Here is a 17,506-nt window from a genome sequence, read left to right on the forward strand (position 1 = left end):
ATGTTGCTATTTTTTCTATAAACTTAATAAAGTTTGAATAGGAAAAAAAATCAAATGACTTATAATATGAAACAGGGGTAGTACTATATAATTTATCTTTTCTTTCATTTTCCTAACACCACAACAGAAATCACACGGCTAAAAAATATCATAATATATGTTGGCACGTAGGTCGAGATCGTCTTGTATGCCATCAGGTATTATTAAGCGTGGCGCTCTGGGGCGATGGAGGCGCGGGCCACGTCACCCCTTTTCCTCCCGCCGTCCGATCAGGCATGGATGGGAGTGATGAGGCATGCGGTGGTGGAAATTTTGCAAAAAGAAAAAAAAACCCTCTGTTTTGTGCGTAATTCGAAGGAAATCCCTCATGAACAGTACCACTTAGGTGATACTTTACGTGGAGGCTCTTCTAGTGTACAATGATATTTTGCAACAACTCACCACCTATCTCTGCAATGGTATTTTCCAAATTCTCTCTTTTTACTAACGCAAAATTGTGTTTTTTACCAATATAAATGAAGGAAGAAAACTACTCCCTCCGTTTTAGGTTATAAGACGTTCTGACTTTGGTCAAAATCAAACTACTTCAAATTTAACTGAGTTAATAGACAAATATAGTAATATTTATAATACCAAATTAGTTTCATTAAATCAATAATTGAATATATTTTCATAATAAATTTTTCTTGGGTTGAAAATGTTATTATTTTTTCTACAAACTTAGTTAAACTTAAAGCAGTTTGACTTTGACTAAAGTCAAAACGTCTTGTAAACTGAAACGGAGGTAGTAATATACAACAGTACAAAGAGCAAGAGCTTAAAGAAGATTATATATGTGTGTGCATGGGAGTTAATACAATAATCCTAGTGACTTTCCTCTGTTGCAACCTCCCTCCCTGAGATTCCAAGCTTTCCCTCTCACCACCAAACCATTAAAGGCAGGCACAGGCACAGCAGCTCAGCTTCCTCCTCTCCTCTGCACTGCTTCCTCCTGATGCTTTTCATGGTGGAGATGGCAAGAAGCTTCCCTCTTCCTCCTCCTCCTCCTCCCCAAAGGTGCAATGCCCTCGCCTTTGCATCATCTTTCTGGTTAATTTAGCTTCTCCCCTTTCTCGTGTCCTTAGATTTCTTGGTTCTTGGTAACGCCGCCTCTGCTGCCGGAAAATGGCGGCGGGGCTACTGCTGAAGCTGGTCGGGTTCTGCTTCTGGGCCGTCTTCTGGCTCGGCGGCGCCGCCACCGTCAGCACCAACGCCGGCGGCGAGGCGGCGGCGGCGGCGGTGGTGGTGGACGCGCGGTCCGCCATTGCTGTGACGGACGAGGACTTCGTGTGCGCGACGCTGGATTGGTGGCCGCCGGACAAGTGCGACTACGGCACCTGCAGCTGGGGACTCGCCACCCTCCTCAACATGGTCTGTGTTTTTCTTTCTTTTCTTTTCTTTTTTTTTCCTTTCCCATTTCATGTTAAGTTGTTTGGAAAGTTTTTCAAATTTGAGTTCCAGAATTGACAGTAAATTTAGTAGTTTAGTATATCATCTCGTTGCAATGCGATTCCGTAGAACATGGACGTGGTTTTCAAGGATGTTTCTTGTGCAAATGCATTTCTTTCTCTCTTTTTTTTTATGTAGTCGGCAACGGTTTGGTTTGGATCTTTTTGGGAGCTGTGTTGGATAGGAATTTGACGGCCTAGGGAGTTTCATGGACCTATAATTTTGTCGGTCCATTTGCATTTCCATTTGCATCACAACCTTTTCCTACCAAATCATGTGCAAATGTAAAGCCTACTACCTTAAAGAATGTTTGGGTCAGGTTTTTATGAAAAGAGGTACACAGTGGTAGGAAAGGTAGCAACAGTAGTTTATTTTGTTGCGTGCCTCTTCAACTCAACTGTGATTTTTTAAAAAAAAAAAGAAGAAGAAGAAGAAGAAGAAGCAAGAACTCAACTGTGCTAGCTTGGAAGTTGGGATTCTTTGGTTGCTACCTTGCAAAAGTGTACAATAATTATGGTCATGAGCACGGGTGATTATCTGATTGACACAGGTCTTTAATGATTATCTGATTGACACAGGTCTTTAATGTTTTCCTCCGCAGGATCTTTCAAACAAAATCCTGTTGAATGCCGTCAAAGGTAAGCTACTACATGGTCATCACTTTCAGTTGCATGAATGCTGTCTTACTGTCCAATCAAAAGAAGAAGAAAATTTTTTAGGTCCATGTCATGCTTCAAGAATCTTTCAGAATAAAAATTAAACATGAGACAAGCAAGCTCAAGAAGTTGACCGGCAAAACGATTTCCTGTCTTTGCTGGGAATATTTCAGAGCCGTCCATTTTCAATCTGACAACGGTAATTCGCAGTTGGTACAATGGTCAAGTGACTGCAGCTAATTCATTTTGCAGCATTCTCACCTCTGAAGCTTAGGCTGGGAGGATCCTTGCAGGATGTGTTGATATACGACACCGGCGATCCTCGGCAGCCGTGCACTCCGTTCACGAAGAACTCATCGGCCATGTTCGGTTTCACTCAAGGTTGCCTGCCGTTGCATAGATGGGACGAGCTCAATGCATTCTTCCAAAAATCAGGGTACTTCCAGTGTATTCAGCTCGATTCAGCCTCAAAAAAGCAATGTTTTGTTTGGACTTTTGATTACTGATTGGATACTTTATGGATGCAGAGCAAAAATTATCTTTGGGCTGAATGCTCTGAATGGTAGGGTTCCAATGTCTGATGATTCTTTAGGAGGGCCATGGAATTACACCAATGCGGCTTCCTTCATTCGCTACACTGTCAGCAAGGGCTATGACATCCATGGATGGGAACTCGGTATGTTTGTTTTTGTGAGCTATCTTAGATTAAAGAACTTCTCTCTCTTTTGCAATGGTATTATTCTCAAGCTACTTTAGGTTAGGAAAAGAAATCTGATAGGTTGGCAGGAATGAGTCCAGACAAGTATGTCGACATCGATTTAGATAGTGTTGAGCTATCTATTAGTATAACGATCATAGATGATGCTTTTACTGGCTTTTCACGCGTCAATCTACAAAAGGGAATACTTTCATGTCATGTTCTTTGCTTTCCAAAGTTTTGCTTAAAGAGCAATTTATATCTGAACAATACTTTTGTACTAGCATTCTAGGAACTCAAACATACAGTCCTTGTTTTTTTTTAAAAAAAAAAAAGGGAATCCTTTTGTCTAAAAGAAAACATACTGTCCTTGTAGGAAATGAACTCAGTGGCAGTGGAGTTGGAGCTCGAGTTGATGCAGACCAATATGCACAAGATGTTCTAGCTCTGAAACAAATCATTGACAACTCCTACCAAGGCCATGCATCAAAGCCACTGGTGATCGCACCGGGAGGTTTCTTTGATGCAGCCTGGTTCACTGAGCTTATCAGCAGAACAAAGCCAAACCAGATGGATGTGATGACTCACCACATCTACAATCTAGGCCCTGGTATGATCCCTGTCACTGACCGTGAATTCAGTACATGAGCTCAAAGCTTCGAATCTGCCTAAATGGACAAAATTCTGAATATTTCAGGCGTCGACACGCACCTGATTGATAAAATTCTTGACCCGTCTTACCTCGACGGCGAGGCCGGCACATTCAGCAGTCTCCAGGGGATACTGAAGTCTGCAGGGACGTCCACCGTCGCGTGGGTCGGCGAGGCTGGAGGCGCTTACAACAGTGGTCACCACCTTGTAACTGATGCTTTTGTGTTCAGCTTCTGGTAAAGATTTTGGAGCATCATTTTCTTCTCAAGTTATCCTCTGAAGAAGCCATTACTGATTAGGCTTTAACAATTTTTCAGGTACTTGGATCAGCTAGGAATGTCATCTAAGTATGACACAAAGACCTACTGCAGACAGACCTTGATTGGAGGGAACTATGGTCTGCTCAACACAACAACGTTTGAACCAAACCCTGATTACTACAGGTAAATACATCTGCATGTCTATTTTTTTTTTCTTGGAAAGGTTTTACCTAATGTGGAAGTACTTCATTGGAACATAGTTGTCCTACGCTGGATCATAAATAACAATACTTAATCATCCATGGTGATGAACTGGCACCATAAACTTATTAGAATTAATGGGGGCATATGCCCTACATGTGCAGAATATATTCCAGCTATTAGAATCTTTTCTTTCCGGGAACAACCAATTATAAGAATCTGACAGCACATACCTAATATAACCAAGCTAAAGATTGGTTCCACTGCATTCAATCTTATAGCAAAGCTAAAAAGATCGTTTCCACTGCATTCAATCTTATAGAGTGAAACAGTGTACCAAGGTCACCATCTTCATCCAACTTTTCTGGCTCTCTTTCAGTGCTTTACTATGGAACCGCCTCATGGGAACCAAGGTTCTCTCGGCAACATTCAACGGCACCAACAAGATCCGCGCTTACGCACATTGCGCAAGAGATTCAGTAAGTAGTATAACATGCAATTCAAACAAACAAAGAAGGAGATCCCCTTTATCCGTCTGCGACGAAGTGTATCAGCTAACTGAACACTACCAAATTTCCTCTGAATTTTCAGCGTGGGATCACTCTACTCCTGATCAACCTCAGTGGCAACAACACAAACCATATCTACGTGACGAGCGAAGGCGTGCAACCTTACAGCACAAAGAAGGAGGGCCGCAGAAGGTTCGGACGCATCCCCGGGCTCGGCGAAGAAGCTCAGCTCATCAGAGAAGAGTACCATCTCACCCCCAAAGATGGGAGCCTGCAGAGCCAGCATGTGCTGCTGAATGGCAATGTGTTGGCACCTGATGCCAATGGAGAGATCCCTAAGCTGGAGCCTGTGCAGGTGGAGGGAACACAGCCCATAACAGTGGCTCCTTACTCCATTGTGTTTGCTCATATTCCCAGATTCTATGCTCCTGCCTGTAGGTAGATATTGTTGATTGTTGATTGGTTTTTGTGTGAATTTGGGATGATGTTTATTATCTTCATAGATTTAGAGTAATTGTGGGTGAGAGGCAAAGCATGCTCACCTGCTGCAAAATGAAGTAAACTGTAAGGCTGAAAGCTCTGTGATTTGCCATTCTTTTAGGTGGAAAAAGGGTTAAGGAAATGTATGAACAAAAGGATGTGAATTGAAAAGAAGAAATAATAGTAAGTTCCAATTTGATCCATGTCCCTCTCGTTTGGATGGAGAAATGGGAATCACCTTGATGCGGTGTCAGCGCAAGCTTAAGCTTACTAAGGTTGTGTTCGGCGGCCAGTTTTCCCAACTCCTCTCTCGTGTTCCGCACGCACGCTTTTCAAACTGCTAAACGGTATATTTTTTAAAAAAAGTTTATATACGAAAGTTGCTCAAAAAATTATATTGATCCATTTTTGAAGGAAAAAATAACTAATACTTAATTAATCGCACGCTAATAGACCACTCTGTTTTCCGTGCACAGCATACTTTGTTCCCAACCAGTTCTAACAAAGTCAGCCTAAGGCCTTCGTTTGGTTGGGCCGTTCCCAGCCGGGATCGGGGCCCAATCCCTGTGGATCACCCCGGCGAGGAAACAATCCCGGCCCATGCGAAATTGTGTGTTCGGTTAAGCCCAGTCTGGGTTTTACCCCGGCCTATCCCGGCCTTTCCCCCTCACCCCGGCCCGGGAAAAAATCAGCTTCTCGTGTGGCGTTGGAAAAATCCTCAGCCCGACGGGAGCCGGGTGGCGACGCGCAGCGGCAGCACGACGCGGAGACGATTCAAGGTGGCGCTACGGCGGGGGCAGCGCGACGCGGGGGCAGCGCGACGCGGAGGCGACGGCGACGGCACGGCGCTCTCCTCCGGCCGCCATCTTCTCTCTGGTGAGCACGCAGCCTTTTCCCCTCTCCCTTCCTCTTCCAAAGCTAGGGTTAGGGCTTTCTTCTCTTCTCCCTTTCCCATCGTCGCCGCGATTCGTCGTCGTCCCCCTCGTATCCTGCTCGATCTGGTGAGTTCTTAATTTGGGTGAGGATTAGTGAGTTCTTGATCAGATGGGGAATGAGCCTTTTTTTTCTTGGTTGGGTGGGTATGAGTTCTTGATTCGCCGCCGCCGCCGCACGTCCTAAACCATCTCATTAGTTCTTGATTTGGGCATGGTGAGTTCTTGATTGCTGCATTTCCCGGTGAGTTCTTACTCGTGGTGAGTAAGAAACAGAGTTGCGAAGGCTGTCCATGGCAGTATAGAATGTAATAACTCACTAGAGGTTAGAAGAGGGCAACTCCGGCTTTAAACTGTATGATTTCTCTGACATAAAAGATGCAACTAATAATTTCTCAAGTGAAAGTTTGCTTGGAAAAGGTGGTTTTGGATCTGTCTACAAAGTAAGTTCAGATTTCAGAGTCGCACTCTATTACCAGTAGCTAGCAAGCAACTAAGCAAGTGTTTAGTGTAGTAACAATGGGAACATCCTTGGTGAATGCTAATGGTAAACTAGACAGTCTTGTACTTTTCCATTGCCTCGTCAGTTGCATTGTGGCTTTGGTCCTGATGATAAGCAAGATGTCTCCCAAGGAAGTTGCATTTGAGGGACCTTTTTCTGAAGCAACCAATATTGTTTTGTACTAGGATAATATAAAAGTCAGCGGTACTTGGGCATTTGGGCTTAGAAAAATCAACCAGGTGTTTCACCATGTACAAAGAGTTGTACTGTTATGCAACCGGAGAAAGCCGCAACTAGCTAGCTAGTTCTCTGCCATACATGCATGTGCACTTCCAGCTATACCAAGCGCTATGTATATTGAAGATGACAAGGTTTTTGAGAGATTTAAACATGAATTAGTAGTTTTCTCCGGCAATAATAAGGATGTAGTTTGTGAAATCATATGAGGTAGTAGCATTGTAGGATTTCTTCTGTTGGTTAGTAACTATACTTCCTCTGTTAATCTGAAGCTCTGATCATGTGCTTCCTGGATCTGATCCTTAGTGAATCTGATTCTTATCTATTAGAGCTTGCATTTTTCAGAAATAACAGTTTTTGGACATACTTTCAGAAATGAGCATGTAGTCTTAGTGAATTTGGTGCTATGTATTGATGTGACTGCTTGCTGCTTGCTGCCTGCAAAGGACCTGTATTTGAAAGTAGACATTTTCAAAAGCAGAACATGTGAAGTGACTGACCTGTTGCAGTGCATAAATATGATTGTGTGATTCTCAGAGAAGAAGATTGAAATTGTGATGAATTCAGTACTGTTGTTCTTATATCTCAGTTTGTTTTGTACCATAACTATTTCCCTTCATTTTATTTACTTTGAAGTATCTACTTTGCTCCAGGATAGTGCTGTGCTCCAGGAAGATGGCAAAGAAGAAGAACCCAATTGTCTTTATGGATGTTTCGATAGGTGATGAACCTGATGAAAGAATGTTTTTTGAGGTACCGTGTGGCTCTAGCTATGTGCTTCATTATTACTGTGTTGTCAAGGCTGAATTGTGCTTCCACACATTCTAATTTTCAGAGAGAGAAACTAGAAGAAGGTTGAGGTGGTCATCCTTTTCTACATTCACCATATATCTGTCTATCCACTATATATGATTTCTGCATCCTCTTAAAATTCAGGCAACTCAAGATTCACATCTGTTATACACTTGAGTCTGAAACTTTGTGCGTTATAATGTTCATTGCATTATGTCTGGTAGAAGAAAAAAGAATAATTGGATGGTAGCAGTTTTGTTTCTTTATTTCTGAGATAGGTAAACTGATGTCTAATAACTGATTTTCCTTGCAGGCTCCTTGAAATTGACTGGTAGGATGTTTCATAGAATTCCTTTGATGGTAGCAGTTTTCTGATGGTGTCATTTAGACTAATTAACCATCCAATGAATGGTCTACTGTTGTGTCATTTTGGGGATGTTGGGAGAAGTTTGGATTTTGTTGTGCATTTGGACTAATTAATCATCGAAGTCGTCGGCAGAGGATTCAACTTGCTGAGTGTAAGGGAATGGAATCAGAACAATCTTCTTATTATACTGTATAAACATCTCCTGTACTTTTGGCTGGCACCACATTGGCATCAACTTTCTTGATCCAAGAAGTTGTAACAAGCATGTATATGTTTTCTAGTTTTCTCTGAAATAGACCGATGGTACTTTTGATCTTGCTCCTGTGCTACTGTCACAGGGTACTAGCACTACTGCTTACAGGTAAACAGTGGTAACTAAATATACTAATAGTTGTAATACTAGTAGATCATAAAGAGAGCTAGCAATACGCTGTTAAATTCCCTGCCCATAGCCAGTATATTCCCTGTCAAAACGAACACAGGGTTTCTAAGAGAGGGATTGGAAGAAACAAGGGATTTAATCCCTATAGGGTTTGAGTGACATGGAAGGGATTCACTCAATCCCTCCCTGGTTTGCTTCCCCTTGGGGATTTAATCCCTAGTAACCGAACAAGGCCTTAGGCTATTAATACTTAATCTGAGCCATCCATATTTGATCTCACGACTTGGGATGTGCACATCAAGCATCAACACAATTCAACATGTGAAACCGGTGCACATCGCCAAAATTTGGAGTTTTTGTCTCTACAATAGGGGACAAGATCCACTAAATTACATTGACAGGCTCACGGCGAGATGAGCAAAAGATTCAGTCATGCATCGTAACAAACTACTGGGGTTGAGGCATGTGGAACTACAGTACAGAAGAAAGCAGAAGGATGAACGCCCGTTCTTCTGTTGCATTGCATGTCCTATTGATTATGCACAGTTATGTTCAGCAACCAAAACCAGAGGTATGCACGGGCCACTAGTCAATAGGCACTTCCACCTCCATCTTTAGGCCAGGATGATCTATAATCTGGAAACATAAGGGAAAAAAAAGTTTCATAGCTGCTTTTAGTGTGTGTTGATGCAATAAAAAACTGTCCCAGTAGCCCTAATTGAACAGTATATGCAGCACGCAAAGAAGAAATGTACTAGTATATGGTAAGCTGTGGTAAATTGTGTCGTACCCTGGTAAAATCTTCCAAAGAAAGCGTGCAATCCCTTGTGTATCCAGCTTCTTCCAGTACATTTGTTATTACTCGCTGAAAGGTATCGATAGGATTTGTCAATGAGCCTCATCAGTTGCTCTTATTTTCTAATAAGTCAAAACGGCTCATTAGGAAATAAAAATTATTTTATAGGTAAAACTTTTATATATTTGTTCGTAACGACTTAAAAACCAATGCTAAAAAAAATACGTTCAAAATATCTTAAAATCAACTTCAAAAATTAAGTTCGAAAATTTAATTTTATCTTTTGCTTTAGCTTATTAGGCAAACCGATGGGACTCAATATTTAACGAAAGCATCGATAAATTATGCGATTTTTTTATTTTTTGGACTTCTTTTTCTTTTTAATTTTATTAATAGACCATTCCAAAAGGTATTTCCGAAAACTAAACCTTTTGGCCACGCCAGCCGAGTGGCTCGCATGACAGCATTGTTTGGCCATGCCAGCCACAGTGGCGTGGCAAGAGGCTGTGTGTGGCGTGACTGAGTTATTTGGCTGGTGTGGCCAAAAGGTTCAGATCTAGAAATATTTTTTTGGAATGGTCTATTAATAAAATTGAAAAGTAAAAAAGTCTAAAAAATAAAAAAAAAATCAAATTATGCTTATTTCTTATGTTACTTACAAAAAAAATGCCGTGCTTGTTAGATATAAGAATAAACAGTTACTTGAATACGAAATGAGGAATCGGAATAGCATATACTTGTATGCCTCGACATTATTATTATGAAGCACGGAAAGAAATGGGCACCTCTCTTTGTTCCTCTGTCATGAATGACCCTGTTTGGTCCCGCAAAACCTCTACCAGGTCTTTGAAGGTTACCTTCCCCTTGCCATCAATGTCATACACCTTGAATATCACTGGTTCATGGAAAAGTGAAACCAAATCAGTACCAGGTTACCAGAGTGCTGAGGAAATCCCAGTGAACATGCACTTGTTTGAAAGACCAACAAGGAAATTATCACAGTTAGGCATTACACTCAATCTTTTGCTGAACGCTGGCCTTTGCACTGAAGGTAGAGAGGAAGGAAACAAAATCCTTGAAGTTCAGCCCATCAACCATACGCAGCAACCTCTAAAGAAAAGGAAGGAAAACTCAATGAGTCAATGTTAGTGAGATGTTAATGCGTACATTCAAGATCCACTCCATTCACCAGAAAAAAGAAGATTCAATTAACGACAACACAAATTTGGTGTTACTGTGCCAACATTTTGAAACTGCGTGTAAACAGGGTATGCTAGATCTTTACGGTAAAAAAGAAAGAAAAAAGAAAGAGCTTCAATCCTTCTCTAGGAGTGTCTTTTTTTTTTCCCTGAAGATTTTCCTGGTTTAGGATAATTATGATTCGGCAAAAGCATAAGATGAGGGGCGAATTCGCACTTGTGTGACCTATTTTTCCCGAGTGTTACTAGTATAGTACTCCTGTAATTTAGTGGTTCTGTGAGCCTGTGAGGGCAAGTTAGAGTGTGTTTAGTTCACGTCAAAATTGGAAGTTTGGTTGAAATTGAAACGATGTGACAGAAAAGTTGAAAGTTTGAAGAAAAACTTTAGAATTAAACTCGGCCTTAGAAAAGCAACACCATTAATTAATTAATTTTCTTGTGCTTGAGTGGCATTCATTAATTTTCTTGTGCTTGAGTGGCATTCGGCAAGGTAAACGATCATGTGCTCAACAGAGACAAAAGCAGATATTTCCCTTTTCTTTTTTGCTTTGTTTCGATGGATGGGAATAAATATACAGTAAAAGTTGGTTCATCCGACGAAGAATCGAACGAGATAGGAATAGGATAGGGAAGAAAGAACCTTGGAGAGCGGGTTGAGGGAGAACTCCGGGATGGAGAGGAACTCGTCCTCGGAGATGAACCCCTTGGCGCTCCGATCCAGCTGGCAGAATCGCTCGTACAGCGACACGATCTCCTGCTGCGAGACTATGTACAGGATCAAAACCCCCCAAATCGATCAGGAAAACCCTCTTGTGTATTACAAAATCAATCAATCAATCAATCAATCAGGATGAGCAGAGTTGCTTACAGAGGTAGTTGCAGTGCTCCTGCACCTCCTCGATGTCGTACTGGGTGAGCATCGACGACGCGTTCCCCATGGCCACCGCCCTTCCTCCCGCCCGTCAACGGCGAGGCGGCGGCGGCGAGCGGCGGTGACGTGTGGGCGAAGGAGACGAAGGCGAGTAGTAGAGTATATATGGGGCGTATATTCCTCGCGATCGATCTCGATGACGCAATCGGAGGCGGAGGCGGAGGCGGAGGCGACGCGACCGAGCATTATTATGTGCTTCGGTGTCAAGGACCTCATGGTGGTTATCGCCTTTACTCTCTTATTATATACGTGGGCTTCTTCGTGCCCTGGCCCGCGCGATTTCGTCCTGGCCCGTGCCAGGCCCACCTAGCCTAGCCTCCTTTTCTTTTACTTTTTTCTGTCTTTTGTCCTTTTCTTTTGTTTCCTTTTTCTTTTTATTTTTTAAAGAAACACAATACAAACGCGACATGCACACCATACTCTGTGAACATCTCCGAAAGGCTGGACCAATATATTTTAAGATTGACAGAGTCAGATCATTTCGTTGTTAATGGATACACAGTCTATCACTAAAAGTATAATAAACTGTAAATACGAGCACCTATATCTATCATATTTAAATCTAGGTGGATTGGTTCCACCAACAAATAACCAACATGTTGAATTACGCCCACTTGGCCACCTAGCGTCCTCTTCACTGTATTTTTAGTGCCTTCTCAAAAGAAAATTGCAAATATATAAAACATGTGTCGTGTTTGAATTTACATTTTACAACCGCGGCGGAAGGGACTTGAAAAACTTGCGAGATGACTCCGTCCGTCTATCATCGTGCGCGACAATGTTAAGATGACAAAAATATGCACATAAACTGCAGATGAAAACCATCTGGTCACTTTATACAAGCCGTACATCAGCTAAAAGAAGTTCACGATGCCTCAGGGCTCAGGCAGACAGAAACTGAAAACGACGCAGCAAGTTAAAAACAAATTACAAAACCTACATGAGACAAAATTAAATCGTAGAGATAGTGTCCCACTACCACCAAAGCAACATTATTTGCAGAGGTTCCTTTTTTTCAGCCCACATGATCCCGTGGTCTAGTTATTATTCGAAAATCTCCGTCCGTCCTCAAATTCGATCGAATTTTAAATCTCTCTCTCCTAGAAGAGCTTGAATAGAATTCCTCCGTGCGTGGCGAAGAATGGCGCGAACACCAGCGACTCGACGGCCATGAGCTTGATGAGGATGTTCAGCGACGGGCCCGACGTGTCCTTGAGCGGGTCGCCAATGGTGTCGCCGATCACCGCCGCCTTGTGGCAGTCCGATCCCTTGGGCCCCAGCGACCTCGCGTGCTCACTCGCCCCAGCCTGAAACATTTTCCATCCATATTCGCATCAAGAAACAGATCGATTGACGATGCAAGAACAGTAGTGAGTAATCGATGCAAGAATCGCCGTCACCTCGATGTATTTCTTTGCGTTGTCCCATGCGCCACCGGTGTTCGACGCAGAGATGGCGACCTGTAAGAATGTCAGGTCAGGTGAATCCGTCACTCAGTGACATGATCTATGATCGTCTCTTGTGCATACCTGTACGCCGGAGACGAGGGCGCCGGCGAGGACGCCGGAGAGGGTCTGGACGCCGAAGAGGGTGCCGACGATGAGCGGCGTGAGCATGACGAGGGCGCCGGGAGGGATCATCTGCTTGATGGAGGCGTCGGTGGAGATCTTGACGCAGTTGGCGTAGTCCGGCTTGCCTGTGCCCTCCATCAGCCCGGGGATGGTGTTGAACTGCCGCCGGACCTCCTCCACCATCTTCAGCGCCGCGCTGCCGACGCTCTTCATCGTCATGGCGGAGAACCAGTACGGGAGCATTGCTCCGACGATCAATCCGATGATCACCTTGGGGGACAGGACGTCGACCACCTTCACCCCGGCTCTGCTGACGAAGGCGCCGAACAGTGCAAGGGACACCAGTGCTGCTGACCCAATGGCAAAACCCTGAAAATGAACAGTGCAATGTTCAGGTTTGCCACTATGCAAGCATGGTTTCACTTTTTTTTAGAGAATTGTATTTTTAAATTTAGTAACTTAGCCTTTCAAACATGGAACTTAGCCCTCAAATAACCCAATTTGAATTCAGGACCTTAGGGTGCTACTCAAGTCACTGTAACCACTAGGCACATGTCCTTTCACAGCATGGTTTCACATAGCCAAAATATGATCAGTTTAAGCTTGTTCCTATCTGAGTATGCTACAAAGGATTTGTCGAAATGATTATTACCTTTCCAATAGCAGCGGTTGTGTTTCCAGCAGCGTCAAGAGCGTCGGTTCTCTCGCGGATTCTGTGGCTCATCCCTGCCATCTCAGCAATACCACCGGCGTTGTCGCTGATCGGACCATAAGCATCAATGGACAGTCCAGTGGCAATTGTGCTCAGCATGCCAAGGGCAGCCACTGCTATGCCGTACATCGCAGCAATGGTGAAGCTGACGTAGATACCAAGCGCGATAGCGAAAATTGGGATAATAACAGACTTGTATCCTAGAGCAAGCCCAAATATGACATTGGTGGCAGCACCAGTTCTGCAAGCATCTGCGACATCCTGAACAGGGCTGCAGTGTGGCAACATGATAAAAGTTAAAAACACAGCCATCTAGCATACAAAGAATATGCCATTGGTAACTGATTGAATTTTTTTTTTTTACCTGTATGCATTGCTAGTGTAGTACTCTGTCACGTATCCGATGATCAGACCAGCCCATAGACCGATCGAAACACACAAGAACAACCCCCTGAAAATCATCAAATAGACACAATAAATCAGGAGACATGTCTCATGAAAACACAAGTATAGCAAGTGGTAGCGAGAAAATTACCAGTTAGTGACTTCCTTCTGTTCACCAAAATTGAAGATGGTGAATTTGTATGGGAGCGCCAACCAACTGACCAGTGCAATACCAACAGTCATCAGAGCCGTAGAAATGATGAGCTGCTTCTTTAGTGACGGTTCGATTTCTTTCACGGCCTTGATCTCGAAGAAGTCAGTGGCAAAGAGAGTGGTGATCAAGCAGACAATGATGCCCATGGAGCTGACCAGCAGCGGGTAGCACATCCCAGTGAAATCATGGTTGATCCCAAAGGAAGAAATGGAAGCAACAACAAGGGCAGCACAGGAAGATTCAGCGTACGACCCGAACAGATCTGATCCCATTCCAGCAATATCACCAACGTTGTCTCCAACATTGTCAGCAATCACCTGAGAAACAGGACAGGCAATTTCAGTCATGAAGCACCAAAAAAAACAATGAACAACTATCTCTTTACTACTTAATTAGGCTTTTTCTTTTTGCAACATTCTACTGTTGATAGTCTGAAAATAGAATTGTCAGTTTATCATGGGCAGTTTTTTTTTTCTTAGGGATTACAGTGTGCAACTTTATATGCCAGAAACTTACAGCAGGGTTCCGAGGATCATCTTCAGGGATGTTCCTTTCAACTTTGCCAACAAGATCAGCACCGACGTCAGCCGCCTTGGTGTAGATACCTCCACCCACCCTTCCAAACAGAGCCATTGAGGATCCACCAAGGCCATAGCCAGTGATGGACTCAAAGAGACCCTCCCAATCATCGCCATAGTACATCTTGAACAAGTTTATGGCAATGTAAAGCACCAGAAGCCCATTTGATGCCAGCAAGAATCCCATCACCGCTCCCGAACGGAACGCGGTGATGAAGGCCTTGCCAACACCCTTCCTCGCCTCCAGGGTGGTCCGCGCATTTGCGTAAGTCGCAATCTTCATCCCGAGGAAGCCAGAAACCACTGAGGTGATGGCTCCAAGCAGGAAGGAGACGGTGCTGAACAGGGCATTGAACAGAGCAGGCTTACACTCCTTGTCCTTGCTGTATGTGCAGGGGTGGGTCTTTGTGCTGAATCCCTCGACGGAGCCGAGGAAGAGGAAGATCACCACCGCGAATATCGACATGAAAACGCCAACGTATTGGTATTCGGTGAAAAGGAACGATGTTGCTCCTGCTCATAGTAGGATTAATGTCAGATAATTACACTCAAAGTGCTGTGACTTATCAGTAACATTCACACTTGTGTACAACTCCGGCTATATTTAATGAAATCGGCACACTCTAAATGCCAATTCGGTAAAAAAAAAAATTGTAACTTATCAGTAACATCAATTAACCAATGTAAAATGTACACATGTTGAATGGTTTTTTTTTTTTGTGGTGATATTGAACTATAATTATCCTCTCGGTAGTAGGTCCAGATGGGGCCCTTGAGTGACTTTTTAGGGAGGAAAGTAGGCGTTCCAGTATCCTCCATGCCAGTTCAAGACCCAAAAGTGCTACACGTTCAATGGATGAACATTGATGCCATCAACTATACGTCATTTAGCATCATGGCTGATTTAAAAAGATCGAATTTTTCAAGGTTATAACATCAACCGTGCAAATTAACATTTTGCATTCATGAACTGATGATTAATTAACATAGGCCTAACTAAGCGAAAATTTCCTACTTTCAACATATTTGCAAATTGTAAACTTAACAGTGACCTAACAATAATCTACGTCGGGGACGGAAGACGACTACCATCACAATAAACGATTATTATTATTCAAACAAAAAAAAACAAAGAAGAATCGATTTTATTTTAGGTACCAAAACTCCATGCCCGTGTGGTGTGCCTAACCGCAGAGGCAGGAAATGTAAACCATTTTCATTATCTAATAACAAGAATCAACTTTTTTTTTCTTCAATTGTGCAAGTTAAGAACTACTCCCACAAAAAAATATATATACTTTTTTTCCGAACAAAAAAATGGAAAAAAAAATTGCAGAAAGCAAACGCCATGTATATGCCACGTGGAAGCAAGCAACCGACGAAGCGAAAGAACTAAGTAAGTGTAGTACAGTAGAAGCGAGGCTGCTCTGCTCAGTGCTCACCTTCAGCGATGGCGTTCTGTATCTCGGCGCACTTGGCGACGACGTTGTGGTCGTTGAGCCCTTCCTCCTCCTCGATCAGCGAGTCGCCGTACCCGTCCTTGCTCCTCGACGCTCCCGGCTGCGACGGCGCCAGCTTGACCCGGGCGACCAGCACCCACTGCGCGATGGAGAACCCGATCCCGATGATGGCGGCGATCGGGATCAGCACCTCGGTGGCCACATCCGACAGGATCGCCATGGCCACAAACCCTCCTCGACCTGCTACCTGCTGCTGCTCTCTCTCTCTCTCTCTCTGTGTCTCTCTCTCTATACCGCTGTACTCTCTCTCTCCTCTTTCTCTCTCTGGAGATTCTTGGAGGTGAGGTCTCTTATATAGCTGGGTGGGTGGAGGTGGAGCTGCCTGGTTTGGGCGAGAGGTAGAAGACGAGCAGCGGAGAGGGAGTGCGTGGGTTGTTTTGCAATTCTATGTTTTTTCCAAGGGTGTAATTGTAAATATTCTTGATGGATCGAGTGGGCTGCGATTTCTGGGCCCTTTTGCCAGGCTCACACTGCCACGTGGGCCCGAAACGCACCTGACTGGCTAACATGTGTCTTTCTGGACTTTGTAGGCAGAAGATAATAATACGTAGTCCAAAGATAAGCATGATCCTACTAATCCAGAATCTCACTGTCCGAAATCCGAATCTTACAGCGGGATTTGTTTCTTGCTTAGAATGTTAGATTGTTCCAAGCTCAATTGGGCGTACGTATCACTAGAAATGAATTTGATTTGTGTGATTCGTTCGAAATTCAAACAATTCACCCGGTTTAAGCCATCAAGGTAATTGGCTTCTAATGGCACTATGATGTTCTTCTTCTTCGATTTCCTAATCCCTCTTGAAAGGATGACGTATTTGCAAATTGCGCGATTGATAAGCAATGGAATTCTCGGCTTCCTTAAAGAATCAGACCATAACCAATGAGACTTTCCCGTGTGCTACATCAACAGTTTTATGCGATAGTTGTTGTAATTAAGCGTGTCTAGCTCGCAGTAGGACGAGCTAATCATATTCACATATGTGCCGATCGAATAATTAACGTCAAACTAAACTTGACACTCGGATTTTAGGCCCCTTTAATTGTGTTCCCAGAGCACAACTTCGATTTCTCCCCGTATATATTTGATTATGCTTGGCTAGTATTGCGTCCAAAGAGTAAATAATTTAACTCGGTCCTCGCAGCCTGCGACAAACAGTGGTGTACTGGTCTGGTGTGGTTAGAAGCTTATAAACGAAAGTTGATAGTTATTAGAAGCTAAAACGAAGTGGATTAAAGAAGATAATCACAGTGAGATGATGATGAGATCGACGGCCATGAACGCTGCAAGTGGGGGGTTAACTTAATTAGCCTGGTAAAAAATGGGAGGAGAAACAGCGGTTGCTGACGGTGTGGGACAAAAGAGTCGCGGTTTCAGCTGCAGAATGGAAATTTTAGGCCGTGCCCGTCCTTATCCGCATCGTTTCGTCGGCGGCGCAGCTTTTGCTTT

General features: G+C 43.5%; 3 protein-coding genes and 1 long non-coding RNA gene across 6 annotated transcripts; 2 read left to right on the forward strand and 2 right to left on the reverse strand.

The window, feature by feature from the left end:
* The first annotated feature begins 862 nt into the window (after window positions 1-862).
* On the forward strand, window positions 863-5,145 carry LOC4331042 (heparanase-like protein 3). 3 transcript variants are annotated; one of them, XM_015767921.3, is made up of 10 exons: window positions 918-1,056; window positions 1,125-1,410; window positions 2,090-2,126; window positions 2,397-2,580; window positions 2,672-2,820; window positions 3,218-3,451; window positions 3,539-3,728; window positions 3,810-3,935; window positions 4,333-4,432; window positions 4,545-5,145. In XM_015767921.3, exons 2-10 carry the CDS (start codon window positions 1,165-1,167, stop codon window positions 4,902-4,904), a joined length of 1,626 nt encoding a protein of 541 aa, XP_015623407.1. In that variant the 5' UTR covers window positions 918-1,056; window positions 1,125-1,164; the 3' UTR covers window positions 4,905-5,145. The 3 variants fall into 3 exon arrangements, with proteins under 3 accessions (XP_015623406.1, XP_015623407.1, XP_025878754.1); XM_015767920.3 differs by having other exon boundaries at window positions 863-1,410; XM_026022969.2 differs by having other exon boundaries at window positions 983-1,410; window positions 2,381-2,580.
* Window positions 5,146-5,662: 517 nt separating this feature from the next.
* On the forward strand, window positions 5,663-8,088 carry LOC136355197 (uncharacterized). Its single transcript, XR_010739425.1, has 3 exons — window positions 5,663-5,818; window positions 7,267-7,366; window positions 7,719-8,088. It is a non-coding gene; the product is annotated as an uncharacterized lncRNA (long non-coding RNA).
* A 309-nt stretch (window positions 8,089-8,397) lies between these two features.
* On the reverse strand, window positions 8,398-11,296 carry LOC4331043 (uncharacterized). The gene is made up of 6 exons (XM_015767106.3): window positions 11,018-11,296; window positions 10,790-10,914; window positions 9,964-10,060; window positions 9,736-9,845; window positions 8,945-9,019; window positions 8,398-8,790 (listed from the first exon to the last, which is right to left on the reverse strand). Exons 1-6 carry the CDS (start codon window positions 11,085-11,087, stop codon window positions 8,740-8,742), a joined length of 528 nt encoding a protein of 175 aa, XP_015622592.1. The 5' UTR covers window positions 11,088-11,296; the 3' UTR covers window positions 8,398-8,739.
* A 582-nt stretch (window positions 11,297-11,878) lies between these two features.
* Window positions 11,879-16,448, reverse strand: LOC4331044 (pyrophosphate-energized vacuolar membrane proton pump). Its single transcript, XM_015771421.2, has 8 exons — window positions 15,982-16,448; window positions 14,478-15,052; window positions 13,899-14,278; window positions 13,728-13,814; window positions 13,304-13,634; window positions 12,610-13,020; window positions 12,481-12,540; window positions 11,879-12,387 (listed from the first exon to the last, which is right to left on the reverse strand). Exons 1-8 carry the CDS (start codon window positions 16,217-16,219, stop codon window positions 12,181-12,183), a joined length of 2,289 nt encoding a protein of 762 aa, XP_015626907.1. The 5' UTR covers window positions 16,220-16,448; the 3' UTR covers window positions 11,879-12,180.
* Between the last annotated feature and the right edge of the window lie 1,058 nt (window positions 16,449-17,506).

This window comes from Oryza sativa, chromosome 2 (assembly GCF_034140825.1).
Source record: "Oryza sativa Japonica Group chromosome 2, ASM3414082v1".
In the NCBI taxonomy this organism is placed as follows: Eukaryota; Viridiplantae; Streptophyta; class Magnoliopsida; order Poales; family Poaceae; genus Oryza; species Oryza sativa.